Source organism: Protopterus annectens, chromosome 4.part0, assembly GCF_019279795.1.
Source record: "Protopterus annectens isolate FY-2018-M chromosome 4.part0, PAN1.0, whole genome shotgun sequence".
NCBI classification, from domain to species: domain Eukaryota; kingdom Metazoa; phylum Chordata; order Ceratodontiformes; family Protopteridae; genus Protopterus; species Protopterus annectens.
Window position 1 is genome coordinate 850,607,983 of NC_056733.1, and position 24,088 is coordinate 850,632,070.

The following is a 24,088-nucleotide window of genomic DNA, read 5'->3' on the forward strand; positions in this document are numbered from 1 at the left end:
AGAGCCTTAATTGGCCACTAACTGTGGAAGAATGCTTATTAGTTAATGTCAGCATTTGAAACTGAATTGTCTGCTTCTATAAGTTGTACTATGAAGTGTTCCGTCTTAGGAATATAGGAAGAAAACCAGGCAAGTGACCACAGAAACCATAAGAGACCTAGCCATGTAAACCCTTAAGGAGACACACACACACTAAAGTTCTTACTACTTTTTATGAGTATTTAATAGTGCCTACCTTCCAAATCAAGCATGGCTGCACATAATAACCCTGGTGTAATTTTATATCAGTCCATCCAATCATCAAGACTAGCTTTAAAGGCAGACAAAAATAATATTTTAATCCTTTAATGGTAACTTATTCCATAGGTTGGAAATATATTGAGTTAGGAATGTATCCTTCTCCAGTGAGTCTTGTTTGTTTGTTGGTGTGAATTTAGGTCCTTACTACAGATGTTTGTAAAAGCACTGTTTTGGAGAAGAAATAAGAGGTCAAATGGGATTGGGTCTTTCATGCATCCAAAAGCAAGATATAGGTTACCTTGTAGCAGCCAGTAGGATATGGAGTATAATTTGAGTTTTTTAATCTATCAGGATAGTTGAAGGATGTAAGTCCTTTAAGTTTTGAGGTTAAAAATCATTGTGGCCCTTTCCATTTGAGCAATATGCTTGAATTTGTACACACCAAGGGGACATTGTACTCAGTGATAGGTCTGATAAGGGACTATCTGTGAAACATAAAATATCAAGCAGTATGTTAATTTGTTTCAAATGTGGGGAAAGGGGACACATTGCTAAGTTCTATAATATTAGTACTGTAGGGAATGCTATAAATGTGAACTAGAATGCATATATTATAAATGAAGTTCTTGAAAACAATAAATTATTTGATTGGTTGAGATTTTAAAGCCAGTTTTAAAGGTATACTCCCATTCAGGCCATATTCTCATATTCTCTATCGGCCTGTAATGAAATCATCCATTTTAATTCATACATCTCTGTTCTATTCTCAACATCCCCAAGTCTTGGACCTGTATTAACAAGTTGTAACATCATGAACTTAAAATTCTAGGTAGACCCATAATTATCTACATATCTTGCCAAAGCAATTGCTGTGTATTATTGGTGAGTACTGTGTATATAAGATAAGAGTTGTTTAAGGTTTAGATGTGGTCTGATGAAGTGTCATAAAGGCATAAAAGCACTTACCCAATAAACATTGCTTGATCTTAGCCATGCTGACAATTCTTTTGTTTTTTGTGTGCTCTTCTTTGGGAATTTATATCCATATATCCCTTTGACCTAGTACATTAGTACATTACTTTTGGTATTATAGGATTGTCCCAAGCAAAACTAACTGCAAAGCAGTATCTCTCCAGCAAAAGATTAGCCTGACTTCATACTCAGGCTTGTGGCTGACTGTTTTTCCATTTGGACCTCTGGGTCTTGGCTCTGCCCCACTCCATTCACCCTTGCTCTGCTCAGACTCCCTCCTGTCCCCTACCCTACCAATTCCCACCCACCCCCACTACAACCACTTATATTTGACACCAGCCACACCTACTCCACTCCTCACCCAATTATACATACATACCCCTTCCACCTGACATACTACCATATCCCCTCCCCTAATAATACTACCTCCTACTATTCAATACTGTCCCATTACTACATTATCACCCTATTCCACCAAACACATTTATCACCTCTCACTCTAATCTACTACACCATGTTACTACCTCATATGATATCTCTACTCACATTATCATTATCCTTTTCTGTTCTCACCTCCTACCTCACCTACCTACAAGAACCTCCTACCTACCATGGCACCTTTCCACTAACTTACCACACCAGGATTTTTACGCTACTATCTCCTCTTCTATTTGCAACACATCCTCCATTAACTATGTCCCAATCAAATATATATCCTGTCATCACTCACCTGCAATCTCCCTATCATACAATAGATATTATACAAAGCTCCTGTGATCTAAAATATGTATAGCCTCAAAACATTCTTGCTGTAGTAATATCCATCCAAATCCTGGACCTGTTACCTCCTCAAGGTTCCCTACCTCCCAACTCCCCATCCACACCAATAACACACTTCTCCTACCTAGGAAACCAACTGATCTACTTTTACTTAATATTAACATCAGGAGCATCACCAATAATATTTATGAACTACACGCCAGTATCTCACTACACACACCAGGCATAGTGGTAATAACTGAGACATAGCTGAAACCCCACACCATAGATAATAAAATAATTCATCCAGGGTACAATATCCTAAGGAAGGACAGACTTGGCAAAAAAGGTGGCAGCATTGCAGTACTATTTAAAAATCACCTTGAAGTGCAGGAATTGAACTTAGAGTACCCCAACTTAGACAATGGAGAACTAATTTGTACCTAACTTAAACTTAACTCCAAAAAACTAAAACACATTTTAGGCTGCTACTTTCCACCTGGTAATAATATTTCCACTCTTGAAAACCTACTGTACTGGACACATACTACTCTCCAAAATGAAACCATTATACTGGGAGATTTTAACATAGTTTGGCTTACCTGCAACTCCTATACCCCCACCAATCATATTAACCTTCATGGTTTTACGCAAACCATCCAGACTCCTACTAGGACCGATAAAGCTTCCCATAGGGACTCTATCCTTGACTGGATATTCACTAGTAGACCAGTCCTCTCATCTCAGCTAGGTTGCCTCCCTGATAGTCTAAGTGACCATCTGCCAACCTTTCTGCTAAGACAGCATTCTCATCAGACCAAAGACACAGTATACAAACTAATAAGAAATATAAAGAACTTCAACCCCAACAACTTCATTTCCGACCTAAAAAGCTGTAATTGGACACCATTAAAACATCTTGATCTTGACGAAGCTGTAAAACACTTCAATACTATCTTTCTAAATATCTTAAACCTGCATGCCCCTCCCAGAATTCGAATTAAATCCAACCCCTCCCCATGGCTAACTAAGAATACCAGATCCCTACTGAAAGCCAGAGCCAAGGCCTGGGACCACAGGCATAAAATCAAGTCCCAAGATACTAACCAAACTTACCAAGAGCTCCGCAACAAATGTAAGAAACTAGTGAAACTAGACAAAATCAACTACTACTACAATCTACAAATAAAACATCAAAACAACCCACAAAAGTTCTGGGCTACTATTAACAAAATATTTCTACCTGGAAGAAATAGTACTCCCTCCCCTACCCTTACAGACACAACCGAAAACATAGCTACACAATTCAACAAATTATTTACTGAAGCCATCCTAGCCTTAGCCAGCCAGCAAAATAAACATAACTCTTCCCTCATAGAACCCTGTCAAACACCCACACACCACAACACTCCACTTCCAACCTGTCCCTACTGATATGATCAGAAAATATCTTAAGAGACTTAAACCCACAACACTAGCATCAGACAAATTACCAGCTGAGTGTCTAAAAACAGCTGCTGATGCCATTGCATACCTAATTGCCATCCTAATTAATAGATCTTTGTCTGAAGCCCTTGTCCCTGAAACCAGGAAAGTATCCCATATTATCCCTCTACATAAAGGAGGTAATTCTAATGAACTAAAAACCGACCAATAGCTATTCTATCCCCTATAGCCAAAATGATGGAAAAATGCATTCACATCCAAATTATGGGCTATTTGCATACCCATAAACTTCTCTCTAATACTCAACATGGCTTCCGTCCCTTTCACAGTACCAGCACAGCTTGAATGTCTTTTACCAACACTTTAAAATTCCACAGAAACAACGCCAAATATGTATCAGCTACCTTCCTGGATCTGTCTAAGGCTTTTCATATGGTTAGTCATAGTTTACTTATCAAGGTCCTTACTGGCCTAGGACTTAGTCAATTCTCCATATCCTGGTTCCACACTTATTTAACTGGTTGCCACCAAGGAGTCCTTTGGGAGCACAAACTTTCACCTCTACTTCCAGTCACCCTTGGAGTACCTCAAGGCTCAATACTCAGCCCATTACTTTTCTCTATCTATACTAACAACCTTCATACTTCTACTCCTCATGCATCTGTCATACAATATGCAGACGACTCCACATTAATATGTACAGCTTCCTTATTACATGAACTCCGCACCCTTACACAAGAATCCTTCCTCTCTATTGAAATCTGGCTTACCAAGCTTCAACTTATACTTAACCCTTCTAAAACTAAACTTCTTCTCTTTAAACCTACTCAATCCTCCCCTATAGACCCTACCTTTAACATCACATCTAACAATAACACTGTCATCTCCCCCCACTGCACACACAAAACTCCTTGGAGTTGAAATTTATAACAAATTAAGATTCAATATACATATCACCCAGACCATTAAGAAAGTAAATAAAAAGATGTGCACCCCACCCTTTATAGAAATAAACCATATTTCACCAAACACACAAAATCTGCCATAACACGCACTCATCTGATCTCTACACTTCTCTATGCTTCCCCAGTTCTTACTAACCTTAGGAAGGCAGAACTAGCTAAATTAGATTTGTGCTATAACAAAATAGCTAAGTTTGCCTCTGATGCCCCATTCAGATCATAGCACTACACATCTGTAAAGCAGCTCAACTGGCTAGAGTTCCTCCATCTCTTACTATACAATCAACTTACTTTTGATCATAAAATCCTTAATCAACCATAAAAAGTCCCCTCACTACAAAACCTACTTCATCCCTACTCTTGTAATAGAGCTTTGTACTCCAGTAATAAATTTCTTCTTGAAGTAACTAAAGTCAGTAACACAGCAGGGGATTCACTCTTCCCTAACAGCATTTGTAAACCATGAAACTCACTTCCAGTCAATATATCTTCCATCTCCTCACTAACTCAGTTTAAAAAAGAACTAAGAACTCACCTCCATACTACATGGCTATGTTCCTGTACTTGCCCAGGCTAGTTCTACATTTTCATACTGCAATCTCAACTCACCACTTTGAGCATTCACTACCTATAAATTGCTGTATCTACTACTGTACCTTTGACTTCTACATTTTTAATTACATTATACTGCTTAATGTTTTTGCTGACTTATCTGTATGCATATATATTTTGAGTGTATTTGTCTTTTCAAATTATGCATTATCAATGTATATTTTCTAAAGCAACTTGTATACTGTGATACTCTATTGTGTCAATTTATGTCAATCATTGTGCTTAGCTTATGTCAATTGTTATGTTATGTTATTTGTGGAGCTTTTCTCCCTGGGCCTCCACTGAAAAAAAGACCTGTGTCCAGTGGACTTTCCCAGTTATCAAATGTAAAATAAATAAATAAAATAAATATTTTACTTGTTCACATAGACTCCAGTTTGGCAAAATATCTGAAGGGGAGGTATTGCTAGAAAGTATGTTAGTGTGCATATGTTTTTTTTTCCAGTAGTAACAACACTTAACAGCCCAAGGTTCTGACCTGCTATTTCTGAAATAGCTATGGTCACTGATGATGAATGGAGAGAGAGAGAGAGGGAGAGAAAGAGAGACAGAGAGAAATGTAGTATTTTAGCTAAGATTCATTGATACCTGGATATCTAGCAGACTCAATGAAGGTGGAAAACAAATATATCTAATCACTGTTTGTGTAATAATAATTTTACTTTCTTTTGTATGGATTTGACAAAGTGATAGTGATATGAGTGTTTGAAAAGCAAATGCTATTAGACTATTAGAGAATTGAATGAGTCTGTGAACAGGACTCATGTCCAGTGTACTGAAATTACATTTGCGTGATAGTTCAATGTAGATTAATGTGAATATCCGTAGAGAGAGAGGAAGTTTAAATATATTGCCAGAAAGCACCATAACTGGAAGTGTAGGCAGGAAAATACCAGATGACTAAGACAACTTTATGGTTTGAACTTTCTACCCTTTTTAACTAGAAGGATATTTTTTCTGTAGTATCTAATGATATTTAATTAAGAATGATAGTTAGCAATGCGAGAAACAATACAAAGGAAAAACATTCAATTTATTGCACAAATGACTAAGTATAACATTTAACTTTTGACTTTTTTTTTTTTTTTTTTTGTACAGGCTTTGGGAACTTAAGTGTTAACAACCTGGTCATACATTTTCCTGGTATTTTAGTTATTTTTCTTTTCTCCTCTCTTTCCCTTTTGACAGTATGGAATCTAGAGACTGGGAGGTGTGCCAGAACATTTAAGCATAAAGACTATGTTCTAGCAGTGAAAATAGACCAAGACATTGTGGTGAGTGGCTGTAAGAAAGGACAAGTGAAACTGTGGCACATCAAATCTGCCACACTGCTCAAGGTAATGCATTTTTTTCTTTAAATTGCACAGAATATCAGTTTTTTAGAATTTCTTTGACTGCATAGTTTTGAATTATCAGTCTTATAATATTGGTGACAGAAGCTTGCAATCAGGACTCCTGGAGTGAATATAATTAAGAAGGATATGGTTTGACAAAGCATACTTGAGGAGGACCAATTAGCGTAATGATGAAGATGTTCTCCTCCCATGCACAAGGTACAAGGTTTGATCCTGAACTCCGATAAGAGCTTCATTGATTGAAGAAATATCTTTACACTAAATGTTGACATAATGGTTAAGGTGTTTACCTTACAAACACAAGGTACAGGGTTTGATTCTCCCATGGGGTAATTGGCTAGGCTTAAAATGATCTGCAAGGGCAGTTAGCCTAGTACTAATTATGAACCTATTAAATGTTTATTGTGTGAAGCAATTTGTCATATCCAAAATTTGTTTATAACAGAGATGGCAAAAAGTACTATATGGTAGATAAGTGTCATCATGACCTTGGTGTTACAATGCTTACAAAGTAGAAGAGTGACCCAATCCTCACATAAGCCATAATGTTGTAAGTTTCACATTTTGAAAATTTCTATTTTGATTTGACTGGACAGACATGAATGAAAGGCTTTGTCATTATGGTCAATATATAACTTTCATATCTATTAATTACACAAACATGGAGGTAACTGCAAAATGCACAGTATAATTGAGTTTTACTCAGACAGACGAAAATTGTAATTTACTGTAAAATAAGTAATAAAAACATGTAAAATCGCAAGAAGAGCACTTAGTACAACTAGAGGAAAGTGCAACCTCATACATTAACATCCAGCTGACGTTTGAGACATAAAGCAAGCACATTTAGTCAAACCGAACTTAAAAAGTTGTAAAACTTGATAAAATAAGCCATAAAATATAGAAAACACTAAAATTACAATAAGTGCAAAAAGAAGCAAGTACTTTTCAGTGTTTTTTTCTTTTTGGTTGCTATTTTTATGTGAAGTTTAAGCTTGGATGCACCAGAAAAAAATCTTCTCAGCATATATGTTTCAAGATCAGCGTTCCTGAAGTCTTGAGAGAAGACACCAGACAGATTGCTACAAATACAGTTAAAATGAGGCAATAAAGTGAAAAAAAGCAATAAAAAGCAACTAGAATTCAAGCCAATAATATCCACCCCTCAGAAACAGAAGCATTTTTTCCTTTATCCACAGAATAATCACTACTGCCCTCAGCAACTATACAGCCTGACCAGAAAACCAGCTGAAACTATAATTTAATGTAAGGTTAAATGTAAAAGTGGGCAAAAGAGTAAACAGTTACAGAGAGAACAATGTATTTATCAGAGTGGGGATGTTATCTAACAGACTTACAATGGAGAAAACTCACTGTAACAGAATGGAGAATCACTTAATCACACAAATAACCAGATGACTGTAAAATGCACTATATAAACAATTTTTACTCAAACTTACTGAAACTATAATTTGGTATAAAAAGTGATAAAGAGTATAAAATCACATTGAGAATATTTAGTTTAACTAGTGAGAGGTGCAGTCTGATACATTAATACATGGTGAATGTTTAAGACACAAAGCTAGTAAGTTTAGACAAACAAACTGTAAAATGTTGTAAAATTTGGTAATAAAGAAAACACAAAAACAACAATACATGCAAAAAAGTACATTCCTTGTTTTCATATGAAGATTAAACTTGGAAATGCCAGAAAAATCCTTTTCAGCAGATATGCTTCCAACTCAGCTTTCTTGCAGTCAAGGGAAAAGACACCAGGCAAATGGCTTCAGGCACTGTTAAACTTAGGAGATAAAATGAAAGGGGATAACTTTAAATAACCAGTAATTTCTTAAATGTAACCCTTTCTTTATAGAGCTTTTATTGATTCCCATCCAGAATTCCTTCCTACTCTATCTATAGGACTGCTTTTTCTCCTGTCTATACTCGCAGTACACTTTTAAGTTCCATCCTTTATCTTCCCAAAGTAATTATTTCATAGTATTATTATTATCTATTGTAGTAATATTTTTCATTGTATCTCCTTTTCATGCCTCCCTCCATTCTTTATATTTAAATTTAAATATAGGTGCTTTGCCTTCTCCTACTGCTAACAGAATAGCCCCCAGCTTCACATAACTTTGTATAGCATGAAACATGGATCAGAAGATAAGCAATTAATGAAAATAAAAAAAAATCAAGGCTGCAGATGGTGCCACTTGGTTTATAATCTTCAACTGTTTTTATCACTTTTTTCTCAATATAAACCTTTTAAACATGGTTCAGTTATGATCTCTAAATCACAGTAAAGGAAACTCCCATTTTCATTGTCATGATTTAGGTGTTATCCCATTCTTAAGAAGAAATCACTTCCTTCGTTTTTTAATACCAAAAAGATGGAGTTCCCAAAGATCCCCCAGTCTGACAAAATGTGTTCATGTTCTAAATTATATTTTCTAGCCAGTTTTGTTTATAACGCATCCTCCAAAATTCATTCCTGTCATTTAAAACTTGTTCTTTGTTCTTTTTCTATGTTAATTAAATGCCTGAAAACTAAATAATGTTACAGAACTTTTTATTTTATTTTGCTTTAACTTCAGTTCTAACTATGCTAAGTCTTTATCCAAAATATTCAAAATATAAGTGCTTTACAAAAATGTATTTTTGACACTTAAATTAAATCATTAGCATAAGCTAACACTGACGTATTTATGCTTTGCCTCAATTTTCCAAGACCAATTAATAACTTATTTTTTAACATACATGACAATAGCACTTGAATAAAATGGGTATAGTGGTGGTCTTAACATAGACTTGCCTGATGCAACTATACAATCTGATTCTTTCCCCAAAAAAATGTTCAAGGAGAAAGACATGTGCTCTTGTAAATGTACTCTAGTAATCTAATAAATCTAGACCTAAACTCATAAAGTTTAACTATTTATGCTCTACTCTACCAAATTGTTTAAAAATATCATGTAATATTAATTTAGCTTCCTGTCCATAATTATGTATACTGTCAACTGTCTTCTTCAGTAATAACAATAACATCTTTGTAATTCCCCCTGTTATTTAATCCAAAAAAGTCTCTTCAGACCAAATTTAGGGTAGTATTCAAAGTCCTGAGGTTCACAGTTGCATAACAGTTATTCTCAAAGAGCTCCGCCATGTGTGTATGCAAATAAACTAATTGCAGGTTATTTGAGATGATTATGGTAATGGGAAAACTACTGCAAGGAAATGACCACTTTCATGAAAAGTATAACAATGGTGAATTTAATCCTTAAGTGTATGTGAAATACTAAATAAAAATATAAATGCTTGTGCAATTTTAGAAGTGTTCAGGTATTATGGACAAATGTGGATATGTACAAGCATGTTATAAGTATATAAGGCAAGTGCTGTGTACAGCAGCTATTCATTATTAACGTTTAAAAACTATAAAGGGATTTTATATGCTTTATATAGGGGTATCCCTATGTGGACACCCTATTTGTTTCTTTAAAAGAGTGGAAAGGAAAAGAAAGGAAAAATTGAAAAAGGGGAGAGATAACACAGAGGGAAACACAAAAGGAACATGTCAAGCGGATTGTGCTGGACGAGGTGGGAGAGGAAGTGTGCTATATTTGGGCAGTGGGATAAATTCCCACATTTTTTCTTTTTTTTTATGTAAGAGGATAGTTTGGGTGCAAAGTAGTTAGAGGGTCTGGAAGAGAGAGATTATTAGGGAAGGAGAGAGGTAAAGGAACCCAGTCCATAGTACCTCAAACATTTCCAATGCCTGATGGTGCTGCAGGGAGAGGACCCCAATGTTAAGGGGATGGAGGCCACTGGTGGCACTATGGTCGGCACGGAAATGCGCAGTGAGTCTTGAAACCACTGAAGAGCTTCCCAGACTGTGTAAAGATGTCTCTCTGCTACCTACTCCACCATATCCTTAACTAAGTCCCAAACCCCATGGTCTATGAGGCTTGCCAGGGTACCTGTAGGACCAGTATCACCATCCCTACCTTGTGAAGACGTCACTGAAATGTCAGTGGGTGAACACTCCTTGACCTTGGAGGAAAGTGGTTCAGTTGATCCTAGAGATTCTGGACCTGTAAAAAAATGAACAGAAATGAGAGAGAAAGAAAAAAACAAAGAAAGATAAAGTAATGCATAATTAAAATAAGGAAATAATTGGGGGGACAAACAAGAAATGGAGACAAGAAATAGACTCATAATGTTATATAGCGGTGCATTCTTTTTTAACAGTGATCTCTTTGATTTATTAAATCTTTATTCAGAAAACAAATCTGGGAAATGATACTGGAAATGTGAGCAATCAGTATATATTGGTAGTGATTTTTATGTTTGCAGTCTACTGATACTAGTGAGATATGCCGGTGTAACATGAGACACGGTAATACATTTGAAATTTTTGGCTGATATGGATTGTGTTGCAATTGTGTACTGAAAGCACTTTACTTCTTTTCTTTGTGTATAATTTACTTTTGCATTTATACTTACAAAATAAGTAAGTAAAACATATAAAAAAATAATTTATTACTCAGCATACTTTTGGAATGGAAATCATTTCTTCTTTGCATACTCACAAGCATCCTTAGTCAAGCCTCTTCAGTTGTTTTTGCTCCTGAGCTTTATTGTATGAAATCTCCTCTTCTGCATGGAGAACACATAGAAGATGCTTGCTTAACTATGTCAGATGTGTGTTTTACAAAAGTTGTTGAATAATTATGTTTACTATTCAGCAAGGCTTTGAAGTTATTCTTCCACTTGCTTAATATGTGTGCTTATTTCGTATACATTTCTACTGAGTCTTGTTATATGCTTTCATTTATTAAGCAGGAAAGCAGCAAATCACAGATTTTCATTAATTCATTGTACCTAATCCATTTGTGCTAATAAATATTTCTTCTTCCCTGCAAGCTTAACTAGTAGGACAACATGACTTTCCATTTTTATATTTGTGTTCAGCTTCTCTCTTGGGGGATTTGTACTTTCTGTAACATTTGCATAGATTTCCATTATAAAGTTTCTGCTTTCTGCTGTGTCTTCCATACTCTTCTTGCAGTTTTAAGTAATATCACCTGAAGTTGCTCTAAGCAACACGCTTTTGCATTTCCTTAAAAGACAAGCTATACACACAAGTAAAAATGTAACAATTAAAAGGAAGTTATGACATTCTTCAAGTTCAACTTGCACTAAAAAACATATTTACTGTTATAGAGGGATGGACTAGAAATATTTCATGACAGTATGTGATTTGATAATTTGCTGCTTAATAAATGCGAGCATATAAAGGAATTATGATGAAATATATACAGTAATAAGCAAAGAGCACATTTCTCAGTATCCTCTGTGCTGGTCATTCACTTGCTTGCTTTAACCCCAACCCACATCTCCTGTCTGTCTAGGGTGTGATGGTTAACTAAATTCAGCCATCTTGTATGTGCAGATAATTATTTTGGAAGAAATTAATGTCTTACATAAGTATTATTGTATCCTTTGGGATGTCATCTACCCCAGGAAACTACCACACTGACAATACACCCTTAAGAGCTGACCCAGTCATTTGGGATTTGGGAAAATTATGTGGACAATGACATTCAACCGTGTGTCCATTGCTCATAAGAAAGTACTTCTATATTGCACAGCTTACTTTTGGTTTAGAGCTACAGATGTCATTGTCCTGTCTTTGCTCATCCCTCATTAGACCCCAGTCATTGAGTATAATGCCCCCTTTGGCATGTATCTGTTGATCTGTTGTATCTGTCCACATACATATAACAACTGGAACACTCACAGAGATGCCATGCTTAAAGGATATAAGTTTTGAACAATATGTCATGTAGGGACAGACAAAAAGCCCCATGATTATACTCAGTGTCTTACAGACTGCTAAGATGTGACCTGTGTCAGGCATACAAGGCATCCTCTAACCTAATACTGATGGATTTACTGCACATCAGCAAGTTAAATAGAATCAGACATACTCAGTCTATGGATCTAAACCTCTTCTGCAACATCAGCCAAATGGTTTGCAGGGACAATTATGTCTTGCAGAGGAACAGACTTCCCATCCATGTAAAATAACGCTAATTTCTGTCCATATTCAAGCACAGTTTGGTTCTACAGATAGGAAACAGAAAATTTACCCTGAGACTGCCCACTTTACTTTTAACGGACAGAGGTAACGGACAGAGGTAGCTCTTAAATTTATTTATTTATTTATTTTACATTTGTTGACTGGGCTAGTCTAGATGGATACATGTCCATTTTCAGTAGAGGCTCGGGGAGAAAAGCTCCAAAGACATAAGGAACAAAAAAAATACAAAAATGCAAAATACAAAATATAAAATATAAAACTATAGTATAAGATATACAAAGGAGTAACAGTAAAGATACATGCAAAAAACTAAATTAGAAAGTGGTAGGAGTTTAAGTAAGCAAAAATTAATTTTTTTTTCTCCCCACAAAGTAGCAATAGAGAGCATTCATTAAAAATAGTATTAAACTACAATACTTCGAATGAGCTTAGCAAGGGCAGTAAGGGATATTGTAAAAATGCAAGACAGTAAGTTTACAATGTTGTTGAGATGTAGGATGTTAGCCAAGGTTAGTGCAGGAACATAACCAGTGTATGTTGAGATATGATTTTAGTTTCTTTTTAAATAGTGTAAGAGATGACAGAGAAGTGAGGTCAGTAGGAAGTGAATTCCATAACTTTCCAACAGTGTTAGAGAACAGGGCATCACCTGCTAAGTTATAAGATCTGCAGGTGTTAATCAGAAGTTTGTTGGATGACCGTAGGTTTTTAGGATTGTTGTAGGGGATGAAAAGGCTTGAGAGTATTGGTGTATTTGTGGGTTGAGAGAGGATCTTATGGGCTATAGCAAGCTGGAGATATTGTAAATGGTGTAGAAACTCAAGCCAGCCAAGTTGTTTTAGGTTAAGGCAGTGATGAGTCCTGAAAGGGGAGACAGTAGCAAATCGAGCAATATTATTATAGGATACTGCTAGTTTGCTGAGGTTACTTTTAGAAAGATTTGTATAAATGGGAGAGGCATAGAGTAGAGTAGAGATAAGGTGAATTCTTGCTAAAGCAGCCCTGGCTGTTGGTGTAAGAAAGGGTTTGACTCTGTAGAGGGAACCTAGTTTTTTATTGACTGTTTTTATAGTGTTATTGATATGAGTATCAAAATTGAGGTTATTGTCAATTGTTATTCCTAGTAGTTTAGTAGTTGGGTTGGGAGAAATAAGTGTACCATTGTTTGATGTGAGTGTGAAATGAAATGGGGGGGGGGACTTACGGGTAGGTGAGAAGAGGAGCATTTTAGTTTTTTTGGGATTTAGAAGGAGGCAACAGTCAGTGAACCATTATTCGACAGTATTAAATGCTTTCTGGGTAAGGGTATGTAATTCAGTTGGAGAAGTAGCTGAATAGATAATAGTAGAATCATCTGCATATTGAATGCATGTAGTATGTGGAATTACTAACTGAAGATCATTTATATAAACGGAAAAAAGCAGAGGACCTAATATAGAACCCTGAGGGACACCGAGGGAGATGGGCAGGAGATTAGAAAGGTTATTGTGCCAAAGTACAGCCTGCTGTCTGTTTTCAAGGTAAGATTTGAACCAAGTGATTTCATTATATGTAAGAGGAGTTGGTGATTAACCATGTCAAAAGCTTTGGATAAATCAAGGAATACTGCAGAGGAATGCTTTATCCCATGCATGGGTCCCTTCAAATTATCTATGGTACGATCCCAATTATTCTCATTAGGGCTAATATATAATTATTGACCATGAGATAGGTAATGACAATCTCTAAATAAATGGGATAAGTAAATTTGTAAACCAAAACAGAAATTTCCTAGGCTTAAAATGACCCACAAGGGCAGCTAGCCTAGTATTTATCTATGAGCCTACTACTAAATAGTTTGTGGCCTGCACAAACAAAATAATTTTTTTCTAAAAATTGCCCGACTGTAGTTTAACTAATTACTAAGCTAATGCTTACAGCATATGAAATTATGAGACAATGCAAATATGTTCTTTTCTGTGTATAAATATAGATTATATATATGTGCATATGTATTTATAAGTATAGTACTGTACTGAATCACATGATATAAGTCTACTTGAAAACATTGACTTACCACAAAATCCCACTTCATCAAGATGATATTGCTGAATCTTCACAACATCGAACTCCTGGAACAGAGAAAACTAACCCCGGGAAAAGAACCATTTGGCCTCCATTGTGAACCTTGCCCTTTCCCCACTGTAGTGCAATCTCAGAGTCGGTATATTTAGTTAGGGGGTGTGGGGGTGGAGCACCCCACAAAGTGGGGTGTGGGTGGCAAAGCCCCCCACTTTGGAGGGTTTCCTTGCTTCATTGTTTGTTGTTTTGTTCTGGTAGCCAAGTTTTTTTTTTTTCCAGGGTTAGTTTTCGCTATTCCTGGAGTTCGATGTTGTGAAGATTCGGTGATGCATCTCAATGATTTTGTCTTCGATGATATGGTAAGTAGATGCTTAGAAGTAGACACACACACACACATATATATATATATATATATATATATATATATATACACATATATACAGTGTGTGTGTGTATATATATATATATATATATATATATATATATATATATATATATATATATGTGTGTGTTTGTGTATATATATATATATATATATATATATATATATATATCTATATATATATATATATATATATATATATATATATATGTATATATAAACATTACTTTACCATATACATTGGTATTTATACACAAAAATGTGTACAGATAAACATGCCAAATTTTTATCCTGAAGCATTTATGTTTAAAGATATGTTTATTCAAAGCCATACCTTTGGATGAAATATAGATACATATTAGGATATACACATATTTATTCTTGCATATATCTGTATATGTAGAGCATTTTTGATAACATTTTTAAAAAAGATAAAAATACTTACTATACAACTCTGTCCCTGTCGCTGCCATCTGGACTACCCACACAGCCAGCTCATCAGGCCTGTGCCTCCGTAGGTCATTGTACCTCAGGTGGGAATTGGGTCAAAATCTATAATTCCTGTCAGGGATGACAAATGCTCACCTAACTCTTGTCAGAGATCAGTTTTTTCCATTCTCTGCCAAGTACTGATGTTTCAGTTTTTCTCCAGGTATCATGATAGACCATGATTTTTTTTAAACACTTTTATTAAATTAGCACTTATGACATCGACAAACTTACATTTGTATAAAACGTAATCAAACCATATTGACAAATTCACATTTACAAGCATTTTGCACCCCACATATTGTTCTATAACGTATAGTCAAAGCAACATTACATAAATTGTTCAGTTGTTGCCTTCTCTTAAACCTCATTCCTCTTCCAAAACATTTTTCTTTATGTATGGTTCCCACAATTTCCATTTTTTCTATGTAATTTACTCCTACCTCTTTCTAAAGATCAGAGTTCCTGTTCCTTTATCTCTGTTACAGTATTCACTACTTCAAGTTGGCTTTGACCTTGATTTCCATTTACTAGTAATTGCTTTTTTTGGCAGTCACCAGAATTAAATCTAACAAAGCCTACGTCTGAGCAATTCAAATCCTGCATCCCAGCTCAGAAAAATAATTTCCTTAGTTGCAGTCATTTGCTCGCCCGGTACTCCTGACAGAGTACCCCTTAGGGAATTGTTAAAGTTGGCCAACTCATTACACTCCAAGAATATGTGCTCCAAGGTACCTCTTTTTTCCCCATTACACATCCAATATTTGCCATCTACCCTTGGAAAAATTCTTTGAAGTCTGCTTGGGGTATAAAACTATCTATGTGAACACCACCAGGCAAAATTCCTAAATCTTTAAGATTTTGTTGCATTTTTGGGAGCCATTCATGTGTCTTTCCATTATTTCTTTGTGAATTGATTATCTAATCTCTCTTCCCAATATTTACTGACCTCCTCTAATTGATTGCTTCCTATAGTTATCATACAGTATGTTATAAACCTTACTAATTATCCCTCTTTTAACAGCAGCTTCTGCTCTAGATTCAATTAAAAACTCAACCAGGGCAGGTCTTTCATTTAGGATTCCCATATCCCCATTCTCTGTCTATTCTCTGATATCAATCATTGACACGGAAGACAATCACTAACCTACAGTACAAGTGTCTTCTTGGCCTCTTCCCAGTCTATTACCATTCCCTCTCTGTCTGTCTGTCTGTCTCTCTCTCTCGCTCTCTGATTATTTGTTCTCAATATCTTAGTTCCTTTACCAGCTTCTTCCAGTAAATTCCAGTACCATGTTGCCTGTTCTCTGTACCCCTAATTGCAGTCATCCCTATTGGCAGAATCTCCTTTCTCCATTCCTGTGTTGGCTTAATTCTTAGTATGCTTTCTGCTACTTTATGAATATAATATTCAGAATGATTGTTGTTATTCTCATTAAGGATCTGCATCCAAAATCCCTCTTTTTCCTTATCTCTTGAACTACTCCCTACTACATCATCTCTTTCCACTTTCAATTGCATCTGTCCACTTGTGTTATATATAAGAGGCTTAACATTGCAACTCTAAAATATGCCTTCAACTCAGGTAATCCTAAACCTCCTTGTAATATTGGGAGAATCGACTAGACCCATTTGACTCTTGCCTTCTTCCCTCCCAGACAAAATCTTTTAAATCTTTATTAATTACTATTCTTCTCTTCTGATTGATAAAAATATGTCTGACTTGTATATAAAACTAAAGGGACTAAAACATTTTACTGCTTGTATATTGCTCTCCATTTCCATAGGCAAGATCTCCCAGTTTTTTATTATCTTTTGTTTAGTCTCTTCCCACATATCCCTAGCTGCCATAACAGAATCCATTTTAATCCATACTCCTAAATACTTAATTTCATTATGTTCCCATAAATATGGCTACTGATAAACTAATTCATGTGTGGGGAATATAGTTTATAGCTGTAAACTTTGTTTTGTCTTCATTCATTTTATATCTTGGAAAAAAAACAGAACAGTCTCAGAATGTTCCATAAAAATGAGATGTCTTTTTCTGGTTCCATCAGGTACAAAATATTATCATCTGCACGTTAAGCCAATTATTCTTGAACACCATTCCTTGACTTTCTGAGTCTCTTATTTTCTTTGCCAGTGGTTCTAAATATAACGCAAATAACAAAGGGGAAAGATGATACCCCTGCCTGACTGTTCAACAAACAAATTAAAAGAAAGAAACCCTCCTACTTTGATTTTTGCCTCCGATCCCTCATATATCCTTCTAATTAACCTTATTTTATCAGAAATGCAACAGATTCCATTGCCCTACTCACAAATCCCAACATACTCTGTTGAATGCTTTCTCTGCATCAAGACCCACCAACAGCAGTGATATTGTCTTATATTTTGCTTCTCTCTGTATCATCATTGTTCTATTAATGTTGTCAAATATTTGCCTCCCTTTCACAAAACTACATTAATCCATGTCTATCAGTTTTGGTATCACGTTTTCCAATTTTTAGGCATTATGGACATAAACACTGTATATTCAGGGTTTAGAATTGAAATTGGCCTAAATGAAGCTGGATCTGATAGGTCTTTAATGTCTTTAGGTATTACAGTCACCACTGCTTTTTTCTAGGATGTTGATGCCTCACTTCTGTTTAAAATACTGTTAAACAAAACAGATCTTTATCACTTTCTTCCTGTCTAGCTTCCAAACTTCCAACAGAATACCATCTATTCCTGCAGACTTTCTTGTGGATTGGTTATACATCACCATTTTTTATCTCATCTCCTCCTATTGTAGCTGTTAATCTTTGTGCCTCATCTACATCTAACCTTGGAGTATTTAAGTCTTCCGTAAATATTTCCATTTGTGCTTTTTTTTTATTTGATTTCCCCACTTCTCTGTTTTATACAAATTTTCATAAAATTTCCAAAATATCTCTAATACCACTACAGTGTCTTGGTTTATTTTTCCTGTTATAGGCTCCCTAAGTTTGGCAACAACTCTTTCCACTTTCTGTTGCCTATGTTATTGTGCCAAAAGTTTTTGTGTTCTGCAGTTATTATCACAAAATAGCTGTTTGACAGCAATCTCTCAATACTCATGCATATTATCCAGGTACTCCCTTAATTTCACTTTACACTCTGCAGTTGTGCCTCTCCTTGCTCTTTGAGATTCCCCTTATTCTGTAATACTTTAAACTTTGTCAGCCCCTCTAAATAATTCTTCTTACTTCTTAACCAGATTTCTTTTTCTTTTATTTCTACCCTTTTTTCTCTCTGCTTTCATTTTATCCCACTCACTAGCTATAATGTCTAGAGTACTTTCTATCTTCCCTAATAACTTTGGATAATTTCCACTACCCAATCCTTAAATTCCTCTGTTTTTAACAGGTAACAGAGGTAATCCATTGGGCTTGAGTGAAGTCTGGTATCCCATCTGTGACTCAGAGGGTGACAGGACTAGCAAGAAATAGAGTACAAAGGATTAATCCAGATAAAATCACTTTAGCTAGCAGATCTAGGAGACTCTCTCTCTTAATCTTTCCTCAGAAATTAAAAAAGAGCACTTGTCCATCTACCTTCTTAACTGAATAAACTACTGGAAACTTCAACAAGGTGTCTTTATTCCTCCCACAGGGAGAGTATCAGACATAGTGTCTCTTAGATCTGCTAGCTAAAGTGATTTTATCTGGACTAATCTTTTGTACTCTGTCTCTTTTTAACAGTTAGGAGGAGAAGCACCAGAGGCTCATCTTTACTTCTTTATCCTTCATTTTTTATCTTAGCAATTATTGGCACATGATCTGAAATAGTTATTGGATGTCTGTCAAAGTTCTCAATTTAAATACACATGTTCCTGTGAACTATCATTTCTGTCTAGTCTAGCCCTGTTATTGTACTTTGGGAATGATATATAAATTGTCTCTGAATTCCTAGTACTGAATTCACATCTTCCATAGCAAATATTTTAATAAATTTCTTCAGAAATATACTCTGTTTTGTTAAATTTTCTCTTCTAGGCCCAAGATGCATCCTCATTGTTGCAAATCAAATTCCAGTCCCCCCATAAATAATATTCCCTGCTGAAAGCTAATTATTTCTCCCATTTTTTAAGCTCCATAATAGCAGTTTTAGGTGGAAAATAAATACACACCAGCATAATCCTTATCCCTTGCCAGTAGCCACTTACTACCACAAATAGCAATTTTTATCTTTTTTTCCCTTATCTATCACTATTGGAGATCCTCTACCACTTAATATCAGTACTCATCTTTTGCTTTGTCCTTCATATTCTGCTGAATATCAGTCTTGAAATCCTTTCTTTATCAAATACATATGCTTAGTTATTTACAAATGTGTCTTCTGTAGCATTGCTATTTGCTCTCTGCATTTCTTAATTAAATATTCTTTTCTTTTGTCTATACCTGTGAGACCATTCACATTCCAAGATGGTATGGAAAGTGCTCAGCATAATGCATCTGAGGTTATCCAAGTGCAACTAACTCCGAGCAAAACTGCAATCCAAATTATAGCTTGCTACAGATCCCCCACCATCCCCCAGGAGTCCCACTCCTCTTTTCTTGATTGTGTGATATACTGGAAAATATTAGGGTTCAACCAAACACCCTAATAATGGGTAATTTCAACTACCCCACCATTAACTGGGAAAACTACTCATGTACCAAATCCTTCGCTCAACGCTTTCTGGAATTCATAAATTCCAATGCCCTGGATCAACTTATCCACACCCCTCACCAGGGGCAACAATATCCTAGACCTAGTCATTACCAACATGAGTGACTGGTGTTCCACACTTGAAGTCAACTCCTCGTTGGTCAGATCTGACAATAAGCTAATCACCGTAGATATCCACATCCCACACTACCCCACCCCCCATTAAGGAAAGAAACCATGGTAAAAAAATTCTCCCAAGCCAACTTCATGCTTCTTAAGACAGAAGTGGTGAACTTCATGACACCAGTGCAGATGGATAATACAGTTACAACTGCTGAATCCTTCACAAATGCACTCTATAAACATTTACACGAGTGCATGGATCATGCTATCCCAACCAAGATGCTATCCTCCAAAAAAAGGAAGCCAATCTGGTGGTCCCCTAACATAAACAAACTCTACAACAGGAAGAAACTGTTGCAAAAGAGAGTAAAATCCCATGAATGCAGGAGCTCCCTGGTCAGCCTCAGTAAGAAGATGAGATCCCTTATAAGATCCTCCAAAGCTAGCTACAAAAACAAAATTGCCACTGATTCTAGGGACAACCACAAAGCATTCATTAGATATTTCAAGAATCTTAATGGCAACACCCAGATCTGCTCTGAGTTACAGCGCAACAACATGAAAATTACAGAACCAACTGATATTGCCAACATCCTGGCAGATAGGTTCAGTGCTAACTTTACTCCCCCTCTCACCCCCTAAAGGGCCCATATCTGTACAGGAAGAATGCGGAGTCCCTGTAATCACAACTATGCAGGTAAAAGTTGCACTCTCTAAAGCCAAAAATACAGCATCCATGGGACCGGACAACATCCCAGGCTGCGTTTCACATGAACTTCAGAATGAACTGGCTCCCCACCTAAGTACCATGTTCAATCATAGCCCCACGTCAGCCTTTGTGCCCACTGAATGGCGCACAGCAACAGTTATCCCACTCCACAAAGGGGGAGCCACCACTGATCCTGGGAACTATCACCCTATTAGCCTGACGAGCCTGGTCTGTAAGGCCATGGAACGTATCATCGTGGAACTCATAAACAAAGACATTGGTAACCTCCAAACTCTGGACGCCACCTAGTTCGGGTTTGTGAAAGGCAAATCATGCCTCCTGAACCTAATCGACTTCTTTGAGGCAGTCACCAAAGCCGCAGATGAGGGTAAGGTGGTTCACACAGCCTATTGTAACTTTGCCAAGGCTTTTGACACCATCCCCCATTCTGGAATTATAGCTAAACTCACTAAATTAGGTATAAATCCATACGTCACAAGATGGGTTGCCAAATGGCTCACTGACAGAACCCACACTGTAAAAGTTGCAGACTCCAAATCTGACTTCAAACCAGTGATAAGTGGAGTACCACAGGGTTCAGTCCTGGGACCTCTCCTGTTTGGTATCTACTTCTCTGAAGTACACGCTAGCACAGAAGACCTTTGGCTAACCAAGTTTGCAAATGACTGCAAACTAGGAGCTATAGTCGAGTCCCCAAATGATGTGGACATCCTACAGAAGGGCCTCACTGAGACAGATGCCTGGTGTCAGAGCCATGGCCTGAAGCTCAATGCCAAAAAGTGCATTGTCATCCCGTTTGGTAAAAACTCTGTACCCATGAACTACCACATAGGCAGCAGTCTACTTAACGCTGAATGTGTGATAAGAGACCTTGGGACCCAGGTGGACAGTAATCTCTCCTTTGATAATCACATCACCATAGTAGTCAGGAAATCTTTCTATGTGACATACCTCATCACAAAAGGGTTCTCATCCAGGAAAAAAGAGGTCATTGTTCCCCTCTAGTCGACACTCATTAGACCCATTATTGAGTACAATGCCCCTTTTGGAATGTACCACACAAGACATCTGCAGCAGCTGTAAAGGCCACAGAAGTACCTCATTACTGGCCTCAAACAGATGCCCTACACTGACCGTCTCAAAAAACTCCAGCTTTACTCTGTAGCATATCACCTTCTCTGAGGTGATCTCTGCCTAACATATAAAGCTATGTCAAACCCAGAGCTGTTATACATGCTACACCTAAAGAAATCCCAATCCCTCCGAGCTACATGCTCTAGGGACCTAAACCTTGTCACCACAATAAACAGGACATGCTGGAGGGATAGATTCCTGTCCCAGAGACTTCCCATACTCTGGAGCAAACTACCCATCTATGTCAAGCAAAGTTCCTCCTTACCACCCTTCAAGTAAAATCTTGATGAGTGAATGGGAAATAGGAAATACACCCCGGGGATCACTTATGTGGCTCTGCTCGACAGGGGCACAGGAAAATAACTTTCTTGGGTGGCGTAAGCCAGGGAACCTTGTTGGCTAGACTTACATAGGCCTTTGGGCCGATAGCCTAGTACCTACCTATGAACCTATAAGGGTCACCATTATGGTAAGAAGTCATTATTCCCATCTGTTATATATGGCAGTTTTTTAATGTCTATTTCCAGCTTTTGTGATATATGCACTGACTATTTCTTGGCAAATTAATCCTTATACATGTTTTCTCATCATCAACTATGTCACAATATTTTACAAGACTTTTTTTTTTAATAAAGAATCTCAAACAAAAAAACAAAGATACCCCCAAAACAACCCCAAAACCTATTAATACAGACACATATAACTATGTACTTCTTCAAACAATGAAGTTTAACCCTCCTAATAGGAACATTTGTCCCAGATAGCAGCTGCTAAGACAAGCCTTAATTGACCTGAAATTGAGGTTATCCAAGCTAAGACCAATAAACCATGATTTTGGTCTCCTTGTCAAACCAGGTTCATGCCTTCAGAGGTGTTGAAATCTTTCAAAATACCAGTACTGGAATGAAGAATGAAAGTGCAAAGCTGTGGTTCACAGGATTGGAACCACACCTGCTGAAGAGTGACAACACCGTAACCAAGCCCATCGTAGGGACATTAGACATGGAATTACTATTACTGGCAAGTTTCATTTTACCAAACTGCTTTACCACATAGATGATTGCTTTAAGGAATGCTTTTATATTTCCTTGCCATGCTAAATTAAAGTCGGATACTAAATCATTACTTTTTAAGTTGCTTATGTGTGTTTCTGAGCTGTAATGTTGTCATCTTTATTTGAACAATAATAACAATCATTTCTTTAGGCATACCTTTTTTAGTGTTGCATCAGTAAATCTGTTTTTCTTTGTCACTTTTTAAATAAATCGTGACATCATTATCCTCTAATATAAACTACTGTATGTTTTGAGGGAATGTAGTGAGTCACAGCATACAGGGTAGACATGAATTAGGTATGACGATTATGGAAATTTAACTACTGCAGATTCCATTTCCATTTTTGAGATATATTAGCTTGTTTGTATGTTTCGGTAGCCAGCGTGCTCAGCTACATTTGGTATGGCTCATCCACAGCTAACCAAGAACTAGTTTCATGAATCTGTTGACATACACTCTTAGATCTTACTGTGATTCATAGACATAAGTATAATGCCACCTAATTTGCATACCAAATGCATAAATTAGCCTATTTTGACATGTATAACTTTAATACTGACATATTTAGTTGCAGTCAGCCAAGTTAGACAGCAAGGTTTTGGGAAAGTATTAAGATTAACAAATAAGATGAAATAACAATAAAGTTATAAAATAATTTGTAAGCAGTACACCTCCAGTTAATACAGCCATGATTAGCAGGAAAACTGTCTTCCATGATTGTCAGACGCAGTTGATTAATCTAAATACTGTAGTGATGACATGAGTGTAACTTATGGAAATTCATGACAGCAGTAATGAAAAATGTATATGGAGGAACTATTAATTGCAATGTGAAAGACAAATATTTGCAAGAATTTTTTTTTTGCATTTACAGTGAAAGATATATAAACAACTAGTACATTATTTGAAGTGAGTATAGTCTGATGTGTTGCATTTATATCGATGTACTTTGCTGTCAGGATGTATGCTAGTTTACAGTGACAT

General features: G+C 36.4%; 1 protein-coding gene across 1 annotated transcript in view; it reads left to right on the forward strand.

Annotated features, from left to right (window-relative positions):
* Positions 1–24,088, forward strand: part of LOC122799619 (CMT1A duplicated region transcript 1 protein-like) — a 922,387-nt gene that overhangs the window by 715,982 nt on the left and 182,317 nt on the right. Inside the window, exon 9 of the mRNA XM_044068803.1 lies at positions 6,180–6,328. Within this exon, the coding sequence (XP_043924738.1) occupies positions 6,180–6,328 (149 nt within the window). The remainder of the gene's footprint in view (positions 1–6,179; positions 6,329–24,088) is intronic.